The sequence below is a fragment of the Triticum aestivum genome, chromosome 7B (assembly GCF_018294505.1).
Source record: "Triticum aestivum cultivar Chinese Spring chromosome 7B, IWGSC CS RefSeq v2.1, whole genome shotgun sequence".
NCBI classification, from domain to species: Eukaryota; Viridiplantae; Streptophyta; class Magnoliopsida; order Poales; family Poaceae; genus Triticum; species Triticum aestivum.
In genome coordinates this window covers 634469037-634492328 of record NC_057813.1, presented here as the reverse complement: position 1 = coordinate 634492328, position 23292 = coordinate 634469037, and the positions used below count along the sequence as shown (strand labels likewise).

At 43.7% G+C, this 23292-nt stretch overlaps 1 protein-coding gene and 1 pseudogene across 1 annotated transcript; one reads left to right on the top strand and one right to left on the bottom strand.

The window, feature by feature from the left end:
* The first annotated feature begins 261 nt into the window (after positions 1-261).
* On the top strand, positions 262-9587 carry LOC123158310 (uncharacterized; annotated as a pseudogene).
* A 4755-nt stretch (positions 9588-14342) lies between these two features.
* LOC123161446 (cytosolic sulfotransferase 6) lies at positions 14343-15585 on the bottom strand. The gene has a single exon (XM_044579276.1). It carries the CDS (start codon positions 15560-15562, stop codon positions 14579-14581), a length of 984 nt encoding a protein of 327 aa, XP_044435211.1. The 5' UTR covers positions 15563-15585; the 3' UTR covers positions 14343-14578.
* Positions 15586-23292: the final 7707 nt, after the last annotated feature.

Sequence of the window (23292 nt, the reverse complement as noted above, 5' to 3'; positions counted from 1 at the left end):
TCCACTTGTTTCCGAGAGTTAACATGACAGGGATCCAACTCGAGTGTACATGGACATCAACATGTGGAAGATGATCTCCCAAAAACTCGCGCATCACTTGGTGAAATGATTGAGGAGAGTATAGATGCAGCTATCCGAAGGTTGTTTGGAGACCGTCTTCCTCTCGCGGGTAATGGGGATCAACATCAACACAGGCCCGCTGCCTCGTTGGCCGCTGACAACCGACATCATCAAGGAAACGAGCGGCAGGAGCTGCTACCCATGGCGCCCCTGCTGTTGGCGCTGAATGGTGGCGTGGTGAATTTGCTGCCCCCTGTGAGGGTGGGCTGCATGGAGGAGAAGATCGCGGGCGAGGCCATGACCCCCGCAGGATTGCCGCCGATCACCGGTGACGAGCGGCACATAATGGTGATGCCACCTCCCTTGAAGATCTCTCTGGGCATGGTGACAAGGATGAAGGCATGGGGGGACTATGAACCCTACTCCCCGCCTCGTCGTGGTGCTGTTTTTGGTCACAATGGTCATCATTATGACCATCGTGATCAAGATGACTGTGACAACCAAGCGAGAGTGAAGCTACATGTGCCATCCTTCACGGGAAAAAAGGATCCGGATACATATATTGAGTGGGAGGAGAAATGCGATCAAATCTTCCGCATCCATGGTTTTCCTGAAGCCAAGAGAGTTGATCTTGCTGTTATGGAGTTCTCTGGTTATGCTCTTACATGGTGGAATCAGCTGCAAGACGATCGGTTGATGTCAGGCAATAATCATATCCGCAGCTGGACTTTGATGAAGGAAGTCATGAGGCGTCGTTTTGTTCCATCATACTATGGGAGGCAATTGTACAAGCGGTTGCAGGGGCTCACTCAAGGTTCCCGCACTGTTGAGGAGTACTATAAAGAGATGGAGGTGCTGCAAATTAGGACAAGAACCCGTGAAAGTGATGAGGCGAAGATGGCGAGATTTTTACATGGGATGAATGATGAAATGTCAGATTTTGTGGACATGTTTCCTTATGATACATTACAAGATGTGGTGCATCAAGATATAAGAGTTGAGAAGAAGAATATGTGTAATGGTTGTACTCGTGCTTTCCAAGGCCGCACCACCACACGCTCATGGCAGCAAACACAACAGCCATATGGTTCTCAGTTTGAGGGTGCACCACCTAGGCACCCACATGCCTCGATGGCTTCCTCACCTGCTATTCGCAATCAAGATAAGAGGTCAGCTACATCAGGAGTATCCTCTACTCCACCTCACTAAAACAGTTCTACAAGCAGTAGTGACATTCAATGCCACAAGTGCAAAGGAAGAGGTCATATTTCTTTGGAATGTCCAAGCAAAAGAACTATGATCATCAATGAACGAGGAGAATGAGAGTCTAAAAGTGACCCTGAAGGTGGCAATGATGAAGTGGAAGAGGAGCAAGTTGGGAAGTAGGAGGAACTATTTTATCTCATGAGGGACTTGATGGAGAAGCTTTGGTTGATTGTCGTTCACTTAATGCCCAGGTTGTGGAGGAGGAAAAGGGGCACCGGCATAATCTTTTCCACACCGTTGCCTTATCAAATCAAAGATATGTCGAGTGATTGTTGATAGTGGTAGCTGCAACAATATTGCAAGCATGGAGATGGTCGATAAGCTTCAATTGCAAACAAAATGTCACCCACACCCATATCACATGCAATGGCTGAATGATTGTGGCACAATTAAGGTGATTAGCAGCGTGCAAATACCAATTTCAGTAGGGACATATCAGGATGATGTGGAGTCTGATGTGGTGCCGATGCACGCTTGTCACTTTCTTTTAGGACGACTGTGGTTGCATGACCGTGATGTGCAAATCAGAGGGCGTGTGAATCGCTTATGTTTTGTCCATAGAGGAGAAAAGTTCACTTGGCTGCCCATGACACCCGAGGAAGTCTATCTTGATGAGATGAAAAGAAATGGAAAGAAAAAGGGAGAAAGTGATCATACACAATGAGTGAGCCACCAACATAGTGAGGGAGTGTTTCCACAGCCAAATATGACCAAGCCCTGGGAAAAACAGGGATCAGTTATGATGGCTAGGAAAAGGGATATGCGGGAATTGAGAGAACCTAATACTCCATTCTTTGTACTCGTGTACAAGGAAACTTTATTGGCTGCTAACAACTTGCCTTCAACTCTTCCTAGTGTTGTTTTTGATCTTTTGCAGGAGTATGAGGATGTGTTTCCCAAGGAGGTACCACCTGGCTTACCACCGAAGCGGGGAATTGAGCACCAAATCGACTTGGTTCCGGGCACCCACTACCAAACCAACCACCGTACCGAGCAAACCTAGACGAGGTGAAGGAAATTCATAGGCAAGTAGAAGACCTTCTTAACAAACGGTATGTAAGGGAAAGTCTTTCTCCTTGTGTCATTCCCATTCTTTTAGTTCCAAAGAAAGACGGTACCATGCGCATGTGCACTGATTGTAGATCCATTAACAACATAACTATGAGATATCGGCACCCTATTCCTAGTCTCGATGGCATGTTTGATGAACTTTGTGGCTCCACCATATTTTCCAAAATTGATTTGCGAAGTGGTTACCACCAAATAAGAATGAAAGAGGGTGACGAATGGAAAACTGCATTTAAGACAAAATTTGGCTTGTATGAATGGTTGGTTATGCCTTTTGGATTAACGAATGCACCAAGTACTTTCATGAGATTGATGAATCATGTACTTAGATCCTTCATTGGCCAGTTTGTAGTGGTTTACTTTGATGACATATTGATTTATATCAAACTTTGGAGGATCATGTTGAACATATAAAGTGTGTGCTTGCTGTCCTATGGAAGGAAAAGTTGTATGTTAACGTGGAAAAGTGCACATTTTGCACAAAGAAGGTTGTGTTTCTTGGCTTTGCTATTTCAGCAAAAGGTGTGGAGGTCGATGAAGAGAAGATCAAGGCTATTCGTGAGTGGATGCCTCCACAAAATGTGAGCCAAGTATGTAGCTTCCTCGGGCTTGCAGGTTTCTACCGCTGGTTCATGAAGGATTCAACACCATTGCTGCACCCATGAATGGGTTAGCGAAGAAAGACACTCCATTCCATTAGGGTGATGCCCAAGACAAGTCCTTCCAAGAACTGAATATGAGACTGACATCAGCCCCATTGCTTTCACTTTCTGATTTTGGTAAGACATTTGAGATTGAATGTGATGCAATTGGTATTGGCATTGGTGGAGTCTAATGCAAGAAGGTAAACCCATCGCCTAGTTTAGTGAGAAGCTTAATGGTCCAACTCTTAATTATTCCGTCTATGATAAAGAATTGTATGCACTTGTTCGATATTTGGAAACATGGCAGCATTACTTGTCGCCCAAAGAGTTTGTAATACATTCTAACCATGAATCTTCAAAACATCTAAAGGGCCAACTCAAACTGAACCATAGACATGCAAAATGGAGTGAGTTCATAGAATCTTTTCCTTATATTGTCAAGTACAAGAAAGGGAAGGATAACGTTGTTGCCGACGCATTGTCTAGGCGTCACATTTTACTTTCCCAACATGATGTGAAAATCCTTGGTTTAGAAAGCATCAAAGAATTGTATGCTAACAACTCATACTTTCCTGAACCATTTTCAAAGTGTACGAAGTGAAAGGGACGGGAGAAATTTCTCTTGCATGATGGATTTCTATTTCGAGCTAATGAATTGTGCATCCTAGATTGTTCTGTTCGTTTTTTGCTCTTGCAGGAGGCTCACGCTGGTGGTCTCATGGGACATTTTGGAGCCAAGAAAATTGGAAGTGTGCTCGTTGATCACTTCTTTTGGCCGTGAATGAGACGTGACATGGAACGCTACGTGATGAGATGCGAGATTTGTCACAAAGCTAAGTCCCTCTTGAACCCTCATGGTTTATATACTCCTCTATCTATTATGAATACTCTGTGGGAAGATATTTCTATGGATTTTGTTCTTGGTTTACCACGGACTAAGAGGGGGAGTGACTCGGTGTTTGTGGTAGTTGATCATTTTAGCAAAATGACACATTTTATCCCATGTCATAAGAGTGATGATGCTTCACACATTGCTGATCTGTTTTTCAGGGAAGTTGTGCGACTACATGTAGTACCACACACCATTGTGTCAGACTGTGGCACCAAATTGCTGAGCTACTTTTGGAAGACCTTGTGGGGAAAACATGGCACCAAGCTCCTATTTTCCACGACATGCCACCCACAAACTGATGGACGGACTGAATTTGTCAAGCGAACCTTGCCCATGATGCTACGAGCAGCCGTCAAGAAGAATTTGAAGATGTGGGAAGAGTGCCTACCTCATGTGGAGTTCGCGTATAACAGGGCGGTACATTCGACCACTAAATTTTGCCCATTTGAACTTGTTTATGGATTCAAACCTATTGCTCCCATCGATCTTTTGCCTTTGCCACTGCAGGAACGAGCCAGCCTTGATGCAAGTAAGCATGTTGATTTCATCAAGAAACTTCATGCCCAGGCAAATGAGGACATTGAGAAATGACTGAACAATATACGAAGCGGGTAAATAAGACCAGGAAGAAGCTGGTGTTCGAGCAAGGCGATTTGGTATGGGTACACCTTCAGAAGGACCATTTTCCTGAGCAATGCAAGTGCAAGTTGCAACCACGCGGTGATGGACCATTTGCGGTGCTCGAGAGGATCAACGACAATGCTTATAAGACCGATCTTCCAGAAGAATATGGTGTTATCCAAACCTCCAATGTCTCTGATCTTTCCCCATACTTTGGGCCTTTAGAGTCGAGGACGACTCCTTCTCAAGAGGGGGAGGATAATGAGGACATCCCAACCATGGACACCACACCACCAATCATCAACTGTCCAATCACAAGAAGTCGTGCAATACTAATACATGATCAGGTGAACGCTAACTTAAGTCTATAATTTGACCTTGAAAACATGGTTGCGCCCTCACCTCCTTTGTTGTTGGTTGAACTCAGGTGTGATATAGAAGAAGGCCAACCACATTTCAGTCCATGCAAAACAATGTTTTATGGCGAAGAAACAACGTTAGGAATTCATGAAAAAATGAGTTGTCTGCTGAAGAAACATTGTTCCGATTTTGACGAAACAATGTTTTGCACGAGTTTGGATGTCCCAACTCGCGAAAGGTTCCCAAAAATTGAGTTTGCTGCTGAACGAAACATTATTTGACTCCAGTGAACAATGTGTAGTCGGGAACTGCCAACCACCTCCAACGAGAGTTTTTCAGAACCTACCTCATTAAGTCTCTAAGCCATTTAATCAAACCAAAGCTAGTCTCTTTCACACCTATCCAGGGAGGTTGTCCCGATTATAAATAGGCTAGCTCTTCCCTTCATTGGGGACTTTTGCCATTTCTATCAAAGACCAAAGACATAAACTCAACCTGAGATTGGAGAGCTCTTGTTACCCATATTTTCATCATTCCTTGAGAAATTGCTCCTAATTCGTGCTCCATGACTAGATCGTGTTGTGTGGGTTAGACTTCGTGATTTCCCTTGTGGATTGCACCTATCCTGTGCTCCACGACTTGAGCATGATTGTGTGGGGTAGTTTTGTGGGTTGTGGATCGGTGAATGTTCGGATTGCAAGCTTCGGTGAGCATCCTCCTCACCGGGTCATAATCTCATATTTTCCATTTCTGGTTGCTTGCAGCTAGTTATCCCCACCCTTTATCGATCCTACGCCATGAAGATCGGACCTCCCCTTGTACACCCTCTTCTTTGAAGATGGCGTCGCCTCAGGGAGGGGGGGGATTTGCTGGAGTTCGGACTGCTCCCACGTCCGCTTCTGGCTGCCCTGGCCCACCCAAACCCCCCTCCTCCCTCCTGTGCGCGCTTCCTTCCTGGCGTCAGCTGTCCGCATTCATGCTGCTATAGAGAAAGCCGCTCCACATTGAAGACGGCTCTGAGCGGACCCGACCTCTCACTACCTCCACCATTGAAGTGGCGCACTGGCCGAGGGCGTCACCCGCTTCACACCCGTTTGAACATGCCTCATCGCCGCATTCAAATGCCTTTATTAAACCCGCGTGGAAGCTGAGAAACCTACTCTGGCCACACATTCGTTCACGAGCGGGCCAACATTAGACGCAACACCGGGAAAGCTCCTCTCATCCTCCCTCTATTTAAACAAGGCCAGGCGCCGAGAAAGAATCGCACCACTTTGCTGCTCCCCATCTCCTCCTTCATCATTTTCTCCACCCTTTTAGTAGCATTCGACAAGCAGTCCTCCGGCATAAGAACCGACTGGGTGACCAATCGAGACGGTCGGATACAAGCGAGGTAGCTCGCTACTGCACCTCCCCCGCCTGGCCCGAAGGAGCAAGTTGTTGCCCCAGGCTGGTGCGTGGTTCAGCAACTCGCTGCTCCAAGCCAGCTCGGGGAGGAGTGGCGAGTTGCTCCAGGCCAGCACGGGCGGGAGCACGGTGGCACAGGCATCATCATTGTCGTGGACGACGCCACGTCATACCACGCCTCCTGTGCCTGCGACCGCGCCATCCGCCACAACGTGCGTGTAACCGCGCCCTGTCAGCAAAGAAGGAAACCGGCTGCATGATGATCGATGAGTCGGTGGCCAGCGCGTCCGTGCCCGCCGCCAACATCGAGGGAAAGTAGAACACGGGATTCCTGCCGCCGCATGGGTCCCAGGAAGGCCACCGTCGGCGCGTCACCGGCTTGCATAGCCAGTGACTTGCCCAGTTCTTCAGCGCAGACCATCGTCGACCCCCAGCTGGGATCCACAGAAGCGGAGGCACCCCCGGCCCCTTCCCCTCCGACTAAATCATTAGCCGATGGTTCGACTCAGATGAGCAGTGGGGAAGCTAGCCACCCTTTGCGCTAAAGCATATACCTCCAGGGCTCCCGGCAGTCCGGTGAGCGGGCTGCCAGACAGGAGGAAGACGAAAGGGATCCACCACGACTGGTTGAAGACTAGTGTAGTCTTTCTGTGTCGTGGGAGTGGAGCTCCTCACAACCGTACGTGCACATAGTTTTACCTTTTTAGTTAAAATATATCAAAAATGTAAACATTGAAATCCGGCCGTGTTTGAACAATTCGGTAAGTTCAAATTGTTGGCCGGTTGTATGCGGCAGCGTTGGATGGTGGCCTCCCACATCTGTGTTCGTGGACTGGGCCCCGTTGTTGCCCCTCTACTAGGCTTCTAGAGAGAACTACAGATTTTCCGTGAGATCTTCTCTTCACTGAGGCATGAAGGGTTTTCCTTTATGATAATAGTAGGTATATGTGCCCACGTGTTGCCACGGGAACCAAATATTTTTTAGCACAATGAGAGGACCATACAAGATAAATCTTGATGCAAAGCAAATAGACAAAATAAAATGATATTTGGTTATATAAAGCGACATTTTTTGGTCATTTATTAAACTGGCAAAATAGGTACGTTCCGTAATTGTTTTTTGTTTTATTAACCGAGTTTGATTGATATTTACTAGCAAAAGAGCATGTGCGTTGCAACGGGACAGAAAAAATACACGCTCTTAACCCAATGACCACGACTCGAGACCCTGATAGGTAGACGTTCTTTATTTAAAATGGCATCACATTTGTGTTCCCGACGGTGGTCTCACTGCTCACACAACGAAAATGCATTTGAATGTGGTCAGTCCTAAGGCGTCTCTCTCTCTCACACACACGCGCGCGCTCGCACGCACACAATCGCTCAGAATAAGATGAGAAAAGTGTTGTTTCTTCCCGCGAGGTTTTTCAGAGTTGTGTATGCGTGGTTATCAATGTTTTTTCCCACTCAATCTGGTTTTAATGTGTGTTTATTTGCAATTTGGATCGTCGCCGGTGCGAAAGAAAAACGGACCGTGCACTATAGATTAAGTTTGCACCCAACTTAATAGTTTAGAAATATTTAACAGCTAAAAGTAACAGCATATTTAGATTCTACACATTTTTCTAATCAAATTTTATATATAATATGTTAAAATCGGAGTTACGGTTTAAAAGATATGGATAATTTTGTTTTAGATAAACCGTAGATTGATTAACCGAAAGGTTAGGGGGTTTTCTGTTAAAATACAAAAAACGATTCGTATGACTTAAATATGGACGGCGGGTTGATTACCTGAAATCTCAGGGGATTTTCTAAAATGTTAAAAAAAACGGTTCGTTATGACTTAATAAATGGACTGCGGGTTGATTTCAACAAACTGTAGGAACTTTTTTGCAAATAGGGGTGACGGACGACGGTAACCCACCGCGATTTATTATTAGGTAGAGATTTGTCTATGGACAAAGAATTTATTGCCATTTATTGAGTTACCAAAAAATGTCTGACATATAAGAAACAATTTATTTATGAATCATAAATTTATTTCTATATATCGTAGATAAGATCTGGTTTACTGGTTACGAAAGATTGGTTTGCTGAAATCTAGAAGGCATGAAAAACCGAGAAAAAATGATGATGAGTGGGACGTTGGACGCAACCCCCCACCCCACAAAAAAACAATGTCCTACAGGTTCACTACATTATCATTGAGTCGCTAGATTACGCGCATAAAAAAATCCAAAATCACTATGCACACGATACTTTGGTGGACGATTTGTAGACGAAGCTGTAATCTATGGCTATAACCCCATCGATCCAAATTGATGGGTGGCTGTTAACATGTGTCGTGCATAAATCGGCTACAGATTATCGTCCATGAAGCACGTGCTAATGCGTCATATAGACTCCCAAAAATAGGGGCGCCCCTATTGCTCACGTTATGCGGGACGAGGGCGAACGAACCCTCGTGCTGGAAGGAGCCCCAGATGGGCCAGCCCTGCTGCGCGGGCGGCCGCGATCTGTTTTTTTTTCTGTTTTCTGTTCTTATTGTTTGCTTTACTTTTGTACTTAAATTATATGTTAAAATATTATATATATATATATATATATATATATATATCACACATTTAAAAAATGTTGAAGGAGTATTTGAAAAATGATGAATAATTATTTGAAAATATTGGATAAGTATTAAAAATGTTGAACAAGTACTCGAAAATGGTTGAATAAGTATTACAAAATGTTCAACAAATATTTGGAAAACATTGAACAATTATTTGAAAATGTTGAATAAGGCCCCGTTCAGAACTCCTCTGGCTTCTCCAAATCAATGATTCCAGCTTCTCGTACTCACTGCCAGCTTCTCTCGTGGAGCTAGGTGTGTTCGGCTGCGGAAAATTCTTCTCAGATCCGTGGAAGTGAAGATGGGCTGCATGTGGTGGGCTTAAGGCCCATTTCTTTGAAAACGGCAACAGCCCACGGCGTGGTTTGGCTGGGAGAACGCGGGGAGAGGCATCGTTCGACTTGTCTTTCTAATTGAGCGAACCGTCATTCACTTGGCGGTGGCAATACTGATGTAATTTTGTCAAACTTCTACTTCGTTGTTTCTGGGAGCTGCACTTCTGCTGCTCCGCGATTTTACATTGGAGAGGGATCGTCTCCGCGGAGCTAGCTTCCTGGAGCTGCAGCGTTCGGGCTGGCTCCTCGCGCAGAGCAGGACAAGCACAGATTTGGAGAAGCCAGATGAGTTCCGAATGGGCTCTAAGTAGTAAAAATATGGAACAAGTATTTGAAAAATATTGAATAAGTATTGAAAAATGTTGAACGGGAATTTGAAAAATGTTAAACAAGTATTTAAAAAATGTTGAAATAAGTATTAAAATATTGAACAACTATTTGAAAAATGTTGAACAAGCGTTCAGACAATGTTGAACACTTATTAAAAAAATGTTTTTCACACATACGGAATTGTAAAGTGAAAATGGATTTTTTTAAGAAAAACAACAAATGGAGAAGACAATAGAAAAAGAAAAAAACAAGGAAAAATGCAAGAAAACAAAAAAGGAAGAAACAAAATGCAAAAAAGAATGAAGAAAATAAAATAAAATAAGAGAAACAAAAGAAATGGCTCGAATAACCTCAACTAGGGCACGCCCTACAAATTACCGCGAGGGACCTAGGCGACGCGGCTAGCAGCACCCGAGATCTGCCTAGAGACCTAAAAAAAAGTCGCGCTCAGTTGAGGGATCGAACCCAAGATCTCACGTTACAAAAGATGTGCTATTATCAGTTGTGCTAGCATGCGTTCCTGGATATAGCACTGTGCGAAACCCATAAGAACCAAAACTAGCGAGATCCGCACATTTTTGAAATTTCAAACACATTTTTTGTTGTTGAAAAAACCAGAATGTTTTACGAAACACGACCACTTCTCAAAATTGTGAATATTTTTTCTAAAAGTTCAGACATTTTCAAGAAATGGGATTTGTTTTTGAAAATAATGACCAATTTTCCGAAACACAATTTTTTTCTGAAACTCTCAATTCTTCTTAAAAACGAGAACTTTTACGAAAAAACAGGAGCATTTTTAGAAATTCCCAAGAAAATGGAGCACGAACATCTTATGAAACTCTGAAAGAAAATTTCAAAACAATATTTTTTTTAAGATGGACTATTTTTTTTAAAATAATCAAAACTTGGAATGCGGATATTTTTTGCAAACTGGAACTTTTTTCAAAACAATAGAACAAAATTTGAAAATACAAACAATTTTTTTTGAAATTTACAATAATTATTTAAAGAATAACATGTTTTGAAACTTATGGACAATATTTAAAACACAAACAGTTTTTAAAATAATTGAACAATTTTGGGAAACCGAAACAATTTTTTACTCCCATTTTTTTAGGGAAACATGACCACTTTTAGAAATTAGCAACCAATTTTTTATATAGAAGTATTGGAATCCCCATTTTCCTATACGGTTATGAGAGTTTTGAACTAAAATATAAAGAAAAGAAAAGGAACAAAATGAAAAAAAGAAACAAAAAATAAATAATAAAAAATCATAAGAAATTGAAAAACAAGTTAAAAAGGTTCAGGAACCTTCTAGAATGTTCCCGAAAACTAAAAAACCAGGGCTGGAACCTTCCAGAATGTTCTGAAAACAATGCTATGTACTCGCCGCTTCTAAATAGCCCGACCCAGTTCGATCGCTAGCTTGATCGAGTTTGTGCGAACGATCAGGTACTTGGTGCAGAATGCATCAAATTGGAAAACGAAATCACTAATTAACAAGCACTTTTTCCAAAGATCACTCCCACATACCAAGTTGCGACAAGTGAAACATTGACGTGACTTTTGCAGAAGCAAGATCGTGCCTCTAGCGGAAGCAAACCCGTGCCTCACACCGAAGGAAAAAATTATATTCTTTTTTGTTTCCGAGAGGCACAGTCGTGCCTCTTGCGAAAGGAAAAACTTATTTTTTTTCATTTTCAAGAGGCACGGTTGTGCCTCTCGTGGAAGCAAATACGTGCCTCTTATGAAAGAAAAAGAAAGAAAAAAAAAACACATTTTTTTCCATTTTCTCACGGAAATAAAAACTCATCTTTTACGTTTCCGAGAGGCACGACCGTGCCTCTCGCGCAAGCAAATCCGTGTCTCTCCTAGAAGCAAAATAAATAACACATTTTGTGCGCAAAATAAATTTTGATTTTGTTCTTTCAAAAGCTAAGATGGACCTATGGAAAAATGAAAACCAAAAAACCCAGGAAAAACCACCTAAAAAGTTCAAAATGCGTGCGAAAAAAATAAAAATAAATAAAATCCAGGGGGCGCACTCTCAGCCACCCCTAATCACACCCTTGGGGAAGCACCCGAGATAGAGCGCAGCCTCGTGTAAAAGCTACCAGAATGGGCCAGCCCTGCAGGGAACAGAGGCCTTCAGCGCTATTTATTTTTCCTTTTTTCACAGTTTTGTTTTATTATTTTAATTTTACTTATCTTTCTAAATATTCTAAATATATCCATATATCAATAACTTTACATACATAATTGAAATATGTTTATTGTGCATTTAGAAAATTTTAAATTTTACACAAAAAATGTTTTTGATATACACAAAACAATATACATTGTGTATGGAAAAGGTGACATCAAAACATGTATATGAAAAAAATCATGTATTTAAAAATGTGAAACATGTATATAAATTTTTCCTTATACACACAAAAAGTGCATATTGCGTATGTGAAAAATTGGACGTCGAAATGTATATATAAAATATGTTAATGATGTATTTAAAAAAAATTCAACATGTATAAACAAATATTGCTAATGTTCATTAAATTATTTTACAATTGTGTATAGAAAAAAGTAGACATAGGAACTTAAATATGTTTAGAAAATGTCTACCATGTATATTAAAAAATGAAACATATATAAAAAATGTTGCTGATTTATACAAAATTTTAAAATGTGTATATAAAATGTTTAAATAATTATAAGGTGTATATGAAAAATATTAATCATGTACTTAAAAAATGTCAAGCATGTGTATATAAAATGTTTCAGAAGTATACAAAAAATTTACAATGTATCACCGAAAAGGTTAACATCATAAAAATACTCCCTGCGTTTCTAAATATATGCCTTTTAAGATATTTCAATATGGACTACAGACAAATGTATGTAGACATATTTTAGAGTGTCGATTCACTCATTTTTCCCTATATGTTGTCCGTATTGGAATCTCTAAAAGATCTTATGTTTAGGAAAAGAGGTCGTATGTTTAAAAATGTTAATCATGTATTAAAAAATTGTTAAGCGGGTGTACAAAAAATGTTCCTGGTGTTTCAAACATGTAGAATGAAACCAAAAAAAGAAAATAAACAGTGAAAATAATAAAAAACAGAAAAGAAACAAAGGAAACCAAAGAAAAAGAAACAAATGAATACGAATGCAAAAGAATGAAGAAAAAGTGAAAACCTTGAAAGAAAGAAACAAAACCGATGAAAAACAAGAAAGAAACAAAGAAACCTATGAAATAAAGAAGACAATAAGAAAGAAAATAAAAAACCACTGAAAACCACGAAAGAAACAAAAGAAAACAGAAGAACAAAGTATAACAAGGAAAACTAGAGAAGAAATGAAAAAATCCAAAGAGAAAAAAAGGAAAAAAAAAACGAACAAACGGATCAGCGGGCAGACTGAAGGACCGACCGACAGAGAAACATCCTACTTGGTCGGCCTATACGCGTGCGCGCTACGGGGTGCTTCAAGCGAGTGACGCTACCATCTCACGTGAAGCGATATAGCTGCCACACCAAAATAGGAACAAACCTAGTTCCATTGGCATATCGAGACTCTCGCAGTGGGCCCATTTGTCCATCTTTAGCCATGTCTGCTCGCATTTGTCCCATGCCCATATGATAGAGATAGGAAGAAGAGAAAGTTGGACCTGACAAAAAAAGGCAATAAGTGAACTTAAAAAATTAGCACCACATGTCATCAAGACATAACTGGTAGGGCGAAACTTTGAACCCAACACAAGCAACTCTCCCAGTTTAGGGATATTTATGGTTCCAGCATGCAACTGATAAAAAAAGTTGAGGTTGGGGAGGGGATTAAAGAACAAACTATTGGTTTGCACCTTGTTTACTTTTTCATTTATTTTGTGTTGCATTATGCTCTAAAATCTATGTTAGTGTTATTTTTTAAATTTGTACACATTGATAAGTTTTGTAGATTTTAATTATGCTATGGATAAAACATATATATGCATTAAAATTAGTTAAGCATTTTAAATTCATTTGTAGAGTAGAAGAGGTTTTTGGTTTGCTATATTCAGGACAAAAATATTGGTTCTCAAGATAAATTTTAAAAATTACTAATAAAACACTAAATTAAATGATAAAATATTTTTACACAAAACATATAACTGCACAGCAACACATTAAAGGGTATAAACTAATTGCAAGGTAATATGACACGTTTGGTTTGGTCATATTTACAATGCAAGTGTTGTAACAAAATATTGCGCCTCCAACTAAATGTCTAAATAACCCTGCAAAAAACTAAAATTTAAATAAATATTTTTAGACTTTGTATGATTAAATTGTTAATTATACCTGAAAATGGGGATGCCATATTTTAAAAAATAACTAAAAATATTTGGTATAAAAACATGGAACCTTACACAGTTATCCACCAAACTACTTAAAAGAATGTAAGTTTTCATCTTTCACTTTCTCCGCACCACCCTTCGTCCAACCTTCCACCCTCCATCTTTTTTTCCCCGGATTTCCATCCACTTCTAGCTTTCAGCAAACAAATATTTGGTAAGCCAATAAACCAGGTCAATCTATGATATATAGCAATAAGTTCACGGGCCATTAGCAATTTGTTTCTTATGGTAAACCTGATATCGGCTAGACATCTTTGGTACCTCAACAAATAGCAACAAATTCCTGGTCAATGCACAAATAATATCAGTCGATATCTTATCTTTAATAACTCAATAAAGCAGATCAGTCACAGACACGTACCTGTTTTGCCTGTTTAAGAAATAACATAAAACTATTTGTACTAAAAAGTATTTGGCCCCCATGGCGATGCACGAGCACATACCAAGTACGTACCTCAAAAGGCAAGGGAGTCAATGTGACAAAACAAAAGGTTAACAAAACATCAAAGTACATAGCCTTTCACACATATTTTGGTTGCACAAACATACGTGTGGTGAAGCTATGACACCGATATGTCAAAACATGAGACCTGATCCTCTCAGTTTCTCCTCGACAATGGCATCTAGCTTCTTTGCCATCTCTTCCGTCAAGTGGTTTTCCCAGTCGCCAACCTTCCCGGTCCTAAAGTAGGAAGAGTTCTCCATTGGCACCCCGCCAATCCTATCAGTGACTCCTGATGAGTTCACAGGTACGCTCCTGAGCTTATCGAAGCTACACAGGTGCACAACATCCTCCACGACTCCGCGGCTCACCTCCTCCTCAGTGAAGGGGACACAGAGGAACTTGGCGAGCATCAGGACGTGCTTGACGGGTTCGGCCATCATCTCGTCATACTTCAAGAAAAGAACTCTGTCGCTCTCTGCTATGCTTTTCTTCCAGAACCCAAGGTTGTGTTCCCAGATTGGCCCATATGGGCACACACCATCGGAAAACAACTCAAATGCTTTGTCCATGGTGTAGTCCGCATTTACCTTGCTGATGAACTGCCATAACGACACGAACACATCCTTGGGATTGCGGCACAGGTACACAATTCGGCAACCGAGGCTGGACATGCACGGAGGCAGCAGCGTGAGCGGCATGTGGGTGGAGAGGAGCCTGGGGGAGGCGAGCTTCTCGAGATCCGCGAGAGGGTGGAGCTGGCGGTAGGGCGCCTCGAGAAAGGGCACGAGGTCCTGAGGGTGGCGGCTGAGCAGCGGGTGGCCGTCGCCGGTGACGGCGTGGCAGGAACGGTTCGTCACCGTGAAGGCAAGGGCCTTGAGCCAGGTGGTGCCGCACTTGGGGAAGGTGAGGAGGAAGGTGTCGTCGGGACGAGCCTCGAAGTGCTCTTGCACGATCATGACGCTCTGCGCGGCCGGGGGTCTCAGCCAGCAGCCCTGGTACAGGACCCAAGCCCCCCGTGCCTCGGCAACAAGGCCCTCCGCTCCTTCTTCCGGCACGCCGCTGTGGTTGCTCTCGCTTTGAGCTGCTGCCATGGCGAACAGTGGGTGATTGGTCATGAGCAAGCTGTCGAGGCATTCAGACCCAGGATGGGCATTTATTTACAGGTAAACGACTGGACTCGGGTGACCCTGACCGATCCAATCTCTCACGTGTGGCTTCTTCGTACGACAGGCGCCCCCCCACACACTGCTCACCTCGCGTACCTTATCTCTCCTCGCAAACCTTATCTCCTACCATCCCCTTCCAGCCCCTTCGTCCTCCGTGTGACGGCGACCTGAGCCCCCATCTCTCTCGTCTCGTCCGTCCACACCATGGGCCTCCTGGCTCTACACGCTGGCCGTTCCCCGCGCACCTTCGCCTCCGTTTCCCTCCGTGATCCATCTACGTACCAAGTCTTACGGAAAAAAATTGTATGAGACCGGGTCTCATAGACCAGCTTGTGAGACCCTATTGGATGAGCGACATGTGGCACCGACAATCTCAGAGCACCCTAATCCCACTTCACGTCTGATCTCAATCCCAACAGCTGATTCCCGATTCCAGAACCCCACATACGTACGTACGTACATCCTTCATCGCTCTAATAGGTACGTGGGTCTATGGCGGCCACGCCCAAGGGCCTCGACGGCGGCGGCCAACCGGCACCACGCAGCAGCGAGGACCTCTCTTTCATGACCTCGCCGAAGAAGCTCGTCGCCGGCGGCCTGTCGGACGGCTCGTCCATGGCGGATGCATGCCATGATGTTGGCCCGGCGGACACCACGTTCATGGCGGCCGTGCGCTGATGTGCGCTGATGTGAGGCGTGCCACGCGGGCGGTTGAGCGAAAGAAGTGGACGCCGTTCTCTTCTCCGTCGGTGCGGAGGCGCGGCGTGGCCCGTCGGTCATTTTAAAGACAAGAGAGGGCGTGGGGCACGAAAATAACAGCCGGCAGTGCATTCTGAGAGAGATTAAGGGATTAAGGGACATATGAAATGAATAGGGCCCTCATGGCCCCATATACAGAAGAGGAAGTTAAGACAGCCTTATTTGACATTGGTGATTTAAAAGCGCCAGGTCCAGATGGTCTTCACGCTATTTTTTATAAGAGATTTTGGTCTATGTTGGGAGAGGACCTGACAAAAGAAGTATTACAGGCGGTGAATACATGTTCAATACCGGCAGGCTGGAATGATACTGCAGTTGTCATGATCCCAAAGGTTAACTCCCCAGAAAAGGTTACTCAATTTAGACCTATTAGTTTATGCAATGTGGTGTATAAGGTTATTTCAAAAATGATTGCAGCACGTCTGAAATTAATTTTGTCAGACATTATCAGCCCAACTCAGAGTGCTTTTGTCCCTGGGAGACTAATCACAGATAATATTTTGGTAGCATATGAGTGTTTCCACACAATAAAACAGAAAAGAACAGGGAATGAGGGGCTGTGTGCAATCAAGTTGGACATGCACAAAGCTTATGACCGAGTGGAATGGTCTTTTTTAAAAGCAATTTTGGTGAAGCTGGGTTTCAAGGAAAACTGGGTGAATTTGATTATGCAATGTGTGTCCTCGATGGAGTACAGGATTCGGGTTAATACAGAGGAGACCGATAGCTTCAAACCCACTAAAGGATTAAGGCAGGGGATCCCCTCTCACCCTACTTATTCCCGTTATGTACGGAGGGCCTGACCGCCCTTTTAGCAGATGCGGAGGAGAGAGGAAATATCTCCGGCATAAAGGTTAGTAGGGAAGCTCCCTCAGTTTCCAATCTATTATTTGCGGGTGATTCATTGATCCTCATGTGAGCAAATGCAATGGATGCGGAGGCCCTTAGAGCGGTTCTGAACTCTTACTATGCCGTCTCGGGGCAGATGGTGAGTGTCGAAAAATCCAGCATATTTTTTAGTCCCAATACAGAAGTGGAGGACAAAGCGCAAATCTGTACAATTCTAAATATTATGGCTGAGGCACTTAATGATAAATATTTGGGATTACCTGCCAATGTGGGCATGGACAAAAGCGATTGTTTTCAGTTCTTGATTGATCGTATTATTATGAAGATTAGTGGATGGAAAGAAAAGTTGTTATCGGCGGGTGAAAAGGAAATTTTGCTTAAGTCTGCTGTTCAAGCTATCCCAACATATGCAATGTCCGTCTTTAAAATTCCTAAAAAGATTTGCAAAGGAATCATAGACGCGATGTCGCAATTTTGGTGGGGCGACGAGGACAATCAGAAAAGGATGCATTGGATGGCATGGTGGAAGATGTATGTTCCAAAAGAACAAGGAGGAATGGGTTTCCGTGATATACACTGCTTTAACCTGGCGTTATTAGCGAAGCAAGCATGGCGTCTTGTGGATAATCCTGAATCATTATGTGCAACAATCCTAAGAGCCAAGTATTTCCCCGAAGGTGATTTGATGAACGCGGTATTAAAGAAGGGCTCTTCCTTTACTTGGCAAATCATTATGGCGGGAGTGGACTCTCTCAAAAAATGCCTATATATGGAGAGTGGGAACAGGAGAAAATATTGACATATGGAGAGATGCATGGATCCAAAATTGTGCAGACAAGAAAATTATTACACCCAGAAGGGGGAATCTTTTGACGAAAGTTTCTGATCTTATTAACCCAGTCACTAATGGCTGGGATGAAGATTTGGTGAGACAAACTCTATGGCCAATTGATGCCCGTAGAGTCCCAGCTATCCCGATCCCCATGCATAATATGTCGGACTTTATTGCTTGGAGCTATACAACAAACAGTTTATTCACTGTACGATCAGCTTATGTGGAGGAATGGAATAAACAACATGGAAGGAAGTTAGAATACTCGAATGGTATGGGTAGAAGCAAGGTCAATCCTATTTGGGGTAAGATCTGGAAATTAGGTTGTCCGGCAAAGGTTAAATTTTTTATTTGGCGGACGCTTCACGGAACTCTGCCATGTCGTGTTACATTGGCCAACAGACATATAAAAATTCAACCAATATGCCCAACATGTTTGGACGGGCCAGAGGACACGAAACATATATTATTTCTGTGTCAGAAGGCAAAAGATGTGTGGGAACATTTGAGGTTGTATGAAGTGGCAAAAAAAGCCTGCGTCGTTGATCGTGCAGGAGAGGCAGTCCTTGAATTCCTACTCCTTATGCCTGATCATGAACTACCCATCTTGGGCTCCCGGAATGCGGGGGAACTTATTGCTATAGCTGCTTGGTATTTATGGTGGAATAGACGGAAACTAGTCCACGAGGGTAAGTCTCAGGAAGCGTCCCAAACCGCGATGGGGATTCGGGCTATAACATTGAACTATGTAAATGCCTCTCTCCTAAAGCAAAGAGAAAGAATGAAGGATGGTGCAGACCTCCTAGGGGTTTCATTAAATTGAACGTGGATGCTTCTTTTGATCATGATCAGCTAAGAGGAACAGCGGGTGCTGTTATCAGGGATGAAAAAGGAAACTTCATAGTAGGTGGTAACTGGAGGATTCAGCACTGTGCGGATGCCCTGATAGCAGAGGCGGTAGCACTCAGATTTGGTTTACTGTTGGCACAAAAGACAGGCTGCAATCGTCTAATCATCAATTCTGATAATAGAGGTCATCGAAACAATGAAGAACGGAGGACAGTCTGCGGGAGCGGCTGCTGCAATTTTTGAGGATTGTTTTTTATGGCCTGTGATTTTCCTCAAACCAGTTTTGAACATTGTAACAGGAAAGCGAATAAAGTAGCTCATGAGCTTGCTAGATTAGCAAAAAGTTTCATGACTAGGGATTGGATAGAGGAGCCCATGGAAGATCTTGTAACTCTCTTGATAGACGATGTAACGATTATTTCTAATTAATAAAGTTTCAAGTTGTTTTTCAAAAAAAGGGATTGAGTAGAGAGAGACGCCCTGCTGTTCGATTTTCCCGTACACTTGTTTGCAGCGCATGTGAGAGCATTTTTCAAAAAGATTTTACAAAGTAGTACATCAGTAAGCCTGGAGCCATCATCTTAGCAACACCTTTCGCTACTCTAATCCCCTTGATGTAGGGGTGCCAAATGTTCGAGCCTAATACCAAACAGACATTACACCGAAACCTAACATCTAAAGCCGGATGCCCAATCCTAGCCACATACCAGGACTGGGTCACACACCGGTCCAACGACTCACCGAGCCCGCCACTGCCATCTTCCACCAATCCATCTCCATAGCAGGGACTGACGCAAACCTTGCCAGCCCGCCGTCGACGCCACCATGGCGTCAGACAGCACCACCGCCCTGCGCTCGACCATCCAGCCGCGTCCGTCGATGATATCCCGCTGCACCATGCCGCCAAAACTCGTCATCGACGCGGTAGATACAATGCCGCACCACCTAGCAACCACCACACCGTCGCCATTGCTGGAGCCACACGGAGCCCCACCACCCGCAACATCTCTCCCCCGAATACGAGGTCCTCCCTAGACGGCGCCTCCATGGAGAATCCGACGCGCAGGCCGCCGCCGCCGCCCAATCTAGACTAGATTTTACACTTTCGTCTGGGAGGGATTCGGGGGTGGATAGGACAGACCTCGGCTTCGCCTCCAGGGAGGATAACAACGTGGAGTGACATTGCCAATGTCGGGTCGAATAAGCCGACCAAAGTTTCCTTCGGTCCCATCCTATACCACCAAACCTCCATCTGCTCCGGGTCCGTCAATAGCCATGAACCGAAACATGCAGAGATGAAAGAGCCATGGGGCTCAGCCCACCAGGAAGGAGGACCGAGAAGAACCCAACGTAGAACTCCAGACGCCGAATCCAGCGATCCGACGTGGCCAGCTACGACCACCACCACCCCGCGGCGGCCAACGGATTTCAAAGACAGGATTCAGATGGATCTGATCTAGATCCGGCGGCACCCGCGACCACCGGTCAAATCCAATGCAGCCACCACTTCGCCACAAGCAGGCCGCCGCCACCGCGCCAGGCAAGACGCCGCCTGGAGACCCGCCCGTTGCGTCGCCGGACCCCGCGCTCGCCGGGCGCACCTCCCGATCTCATTGTCCCGCACGATCCATGATGAAAGAGGTGAGGAGAAGCCCCACCGCCGCCCTGCCGGCCAGGCTTTGCCCGGCGGCGCTGCGGACAGCGATGAGGAGGGGGAGAAGCGGGGAGGCCGAGAGGCGGGGCGGCTAGGGTTTCCTCCCGGGTCACCCGCGGGGGCGACGCGAGGGGGCGCATGTGAGAGCATGAAGTAGATTTATCTTTTTTTATACATAAATACTACGAGCAGCAGTGTAGCTCCATTTTTCATATACAGCAGTTTAGGTTTATTTTGTCAGTGTAACTTTGTATGTAGTTTTGAGAGATTTTAGCGTTCTGGAGGAGTTGAGACAAAACGTTTTTGATAGGTGAAAAGCACGATGTAGTTTTTGTAGTCACCAATTCATTCATACATGTGTTTTCTCCCATGCAGCAAAATGTTACTACTACTACTACTACTATTATGATTATTATTATTGTTTATTTGTTTTACATTCTTGAACTTTTATAGATTCAAATTATTTTATTTTTATTTTCTCTTTTCCATTTTTTTTGTTTTCCTTCTTTATTTCTTTGTTTTAAATTCCTGGAGTTTTTTCAAACGGATTTACTAATTCTCGTCTAGATGACATTTAACAATGTCTTATCTAAGTTCCTGACCGTTCGATCTGTTCATTCTAAATGTTGTGCAAATCTTGGTCATGGGTTGTCTTGTCGCGCGCGTCCCGTGTCACGCCATGCGTTCGATGTCCACTTGTCGGCTTGTTCGCATGTGCATCTTTTGTTATCCCATTTTTTCGCCCCAATCCGAGGCCGTTTTGGTTTGTTTATTTCTATTTAGCATGTGTTGTATAAGTTGAAGAGTCGAGCTGATCGTTGGCTCCTCGGTTTCATTTGTCACCGTCTCTCTCCCATTCCTCTTTATCTTGGAGTAGAGCCGAGGCGAGCAAGAAGGAGGAAGTCGATTGGGGGGGGGGGGGGGGGTTGATCTTTGTCGTCGAGATGAAGATGGCAGGCAATGATGATGCAATGACTGACTCTTTGTCCCCTTTTCCCTATTTGTCATCTAGGGTTTTTTCTTGATTTTGTGACTTTTGTGATTTTCACCTCATGTTTTTTTGTCCTAGGTGCAAGTCCACCCCCGCACATGAACATGGGTCTCCTTTTTGTCGCAGTTGCAAGTCCACCTCCAGATACATAACGGGTCCGACCATTTTTTGCTCTAGTTGTAAGTGCGCCCTCTGGACAAGCAACTGGGGGGTGGGGGGTATGCCCCTTTTTGTCCTTGTTACAACTTCATCTCTGACATGCAACTACGGGCATGCCTTCTTTGGGTTGTCCTAGTTGCAAGTACACCCTTGACACACAACTTTTTTTTGGCCCCAACCATTCTCTCCCATGCAACTCCACCACCGACATACAACTGGGGGGGGGGGGGTCCGGCCCTTTTGTCCCAGTTGCAAGTCCACCACCGACATGCATCTAGGATCAAACATTTTTTTCTCGTAGTTTCAAGTCCACCCTCGACACGCAATTTTGGTGGTGGATCCTTTTTTTTTCCGAGTTCACTATCCAACCCCAACATGCGGGTTCCACCTTTTTTTGTCAGAATTACAAGTACATCTTCAACGCACAACTAGGGGCCCACTCATATTGTCCCAGTTACAAGTCCATCCCCAACATGCAAATGGCCCCGCCTCATTTTCTGTCCTAGTTGCAAGTACATCCTTGTTATGCAACTATGACCGATCCCATTTTTTCCCCAGTTGCAAGCCAACACTACTAGGGAAAAGCCTAGCGGTAGTGCGAGTTAAACGCCTAGCAGTAGCGCGGGTACCCGCGCTACTGCTACGACGTTACAGTTAAGTTTAAGCACTAGCGCGGGTTCTCCCGCGCTACTGCTATCCATATGTAGCAGTAGCGTGTTTTGTATAATCGCGCTACTGCTAAAAGCTGCAGCACTGCTATTTAGAGTGCACTGCTGTTATGCGCATACCCCGCGCTACTGTAATTATTTTCTGAATTTGTTTTTCTGCAGCATATTCCCTTTGTATTTGTACAAATTTTATTCAATAGTCTATATCATGTCATACACACAATAGTCTCATCATATCATACACATAAAAATCTAATCATATCATACACATACAAATAGTCTTATCAAATCATGTCATCATCATAATCATCATCCAATACAAATGATGTCTCTCGACATCATCTCAAAATAGCGATACAAGTTATGGCATGTCTCGAATACATGCAACTACATCGTCATCCATCTAAACAATGATATAGAAGAGAAGAGCTATCATTATGAGTAAGAGCGGAATTATGCAATACATGAAGCGGCGGTTCTGATTTCTATCTCGCATTAGCGTGAACCTCAAGTAACTAGCTTCTGCTTCTTGTCCGCTATCGAACCCTTTATGGCTACCACCTGAGAACCGCTCCACTTGGGCCTGACACTCGGGCCACTCGTTGTACACTCCTGGAACCCTCCCTATGTACACGGCATAGCACTTCTTCGTCATCAAGGATCTATGTACCTGTTCGCTAGATATGCTTCGTCGTTGTTCGACATGTTTCCTATGTACGGGTAAGTTTGCTCGTTTAATTCTCAAACTATAATAAAATGAATAATGACATAAAAAAGGCATATGGTTTGCCAGAATGCTGTTTCAATCCCGTCCCGGCAATTCCCGGGCACTTGATTTGTCCTACTTTCTAGCACAAGTTATGCCGAAATTTACAGGAAATTTCGGCATGACCTTTGCTAAAAAGTGGACATATCGAG

Excerpts from the sequence above, each read along its gene's own strand:
- LOC123161446 (XM_044579276.1), bottom strand. The coding sequence starts at position 15,562 with ATGACCAATCACCCACTGTTCGCCATGGCAGCAGCTCAAAGCGAGAGC.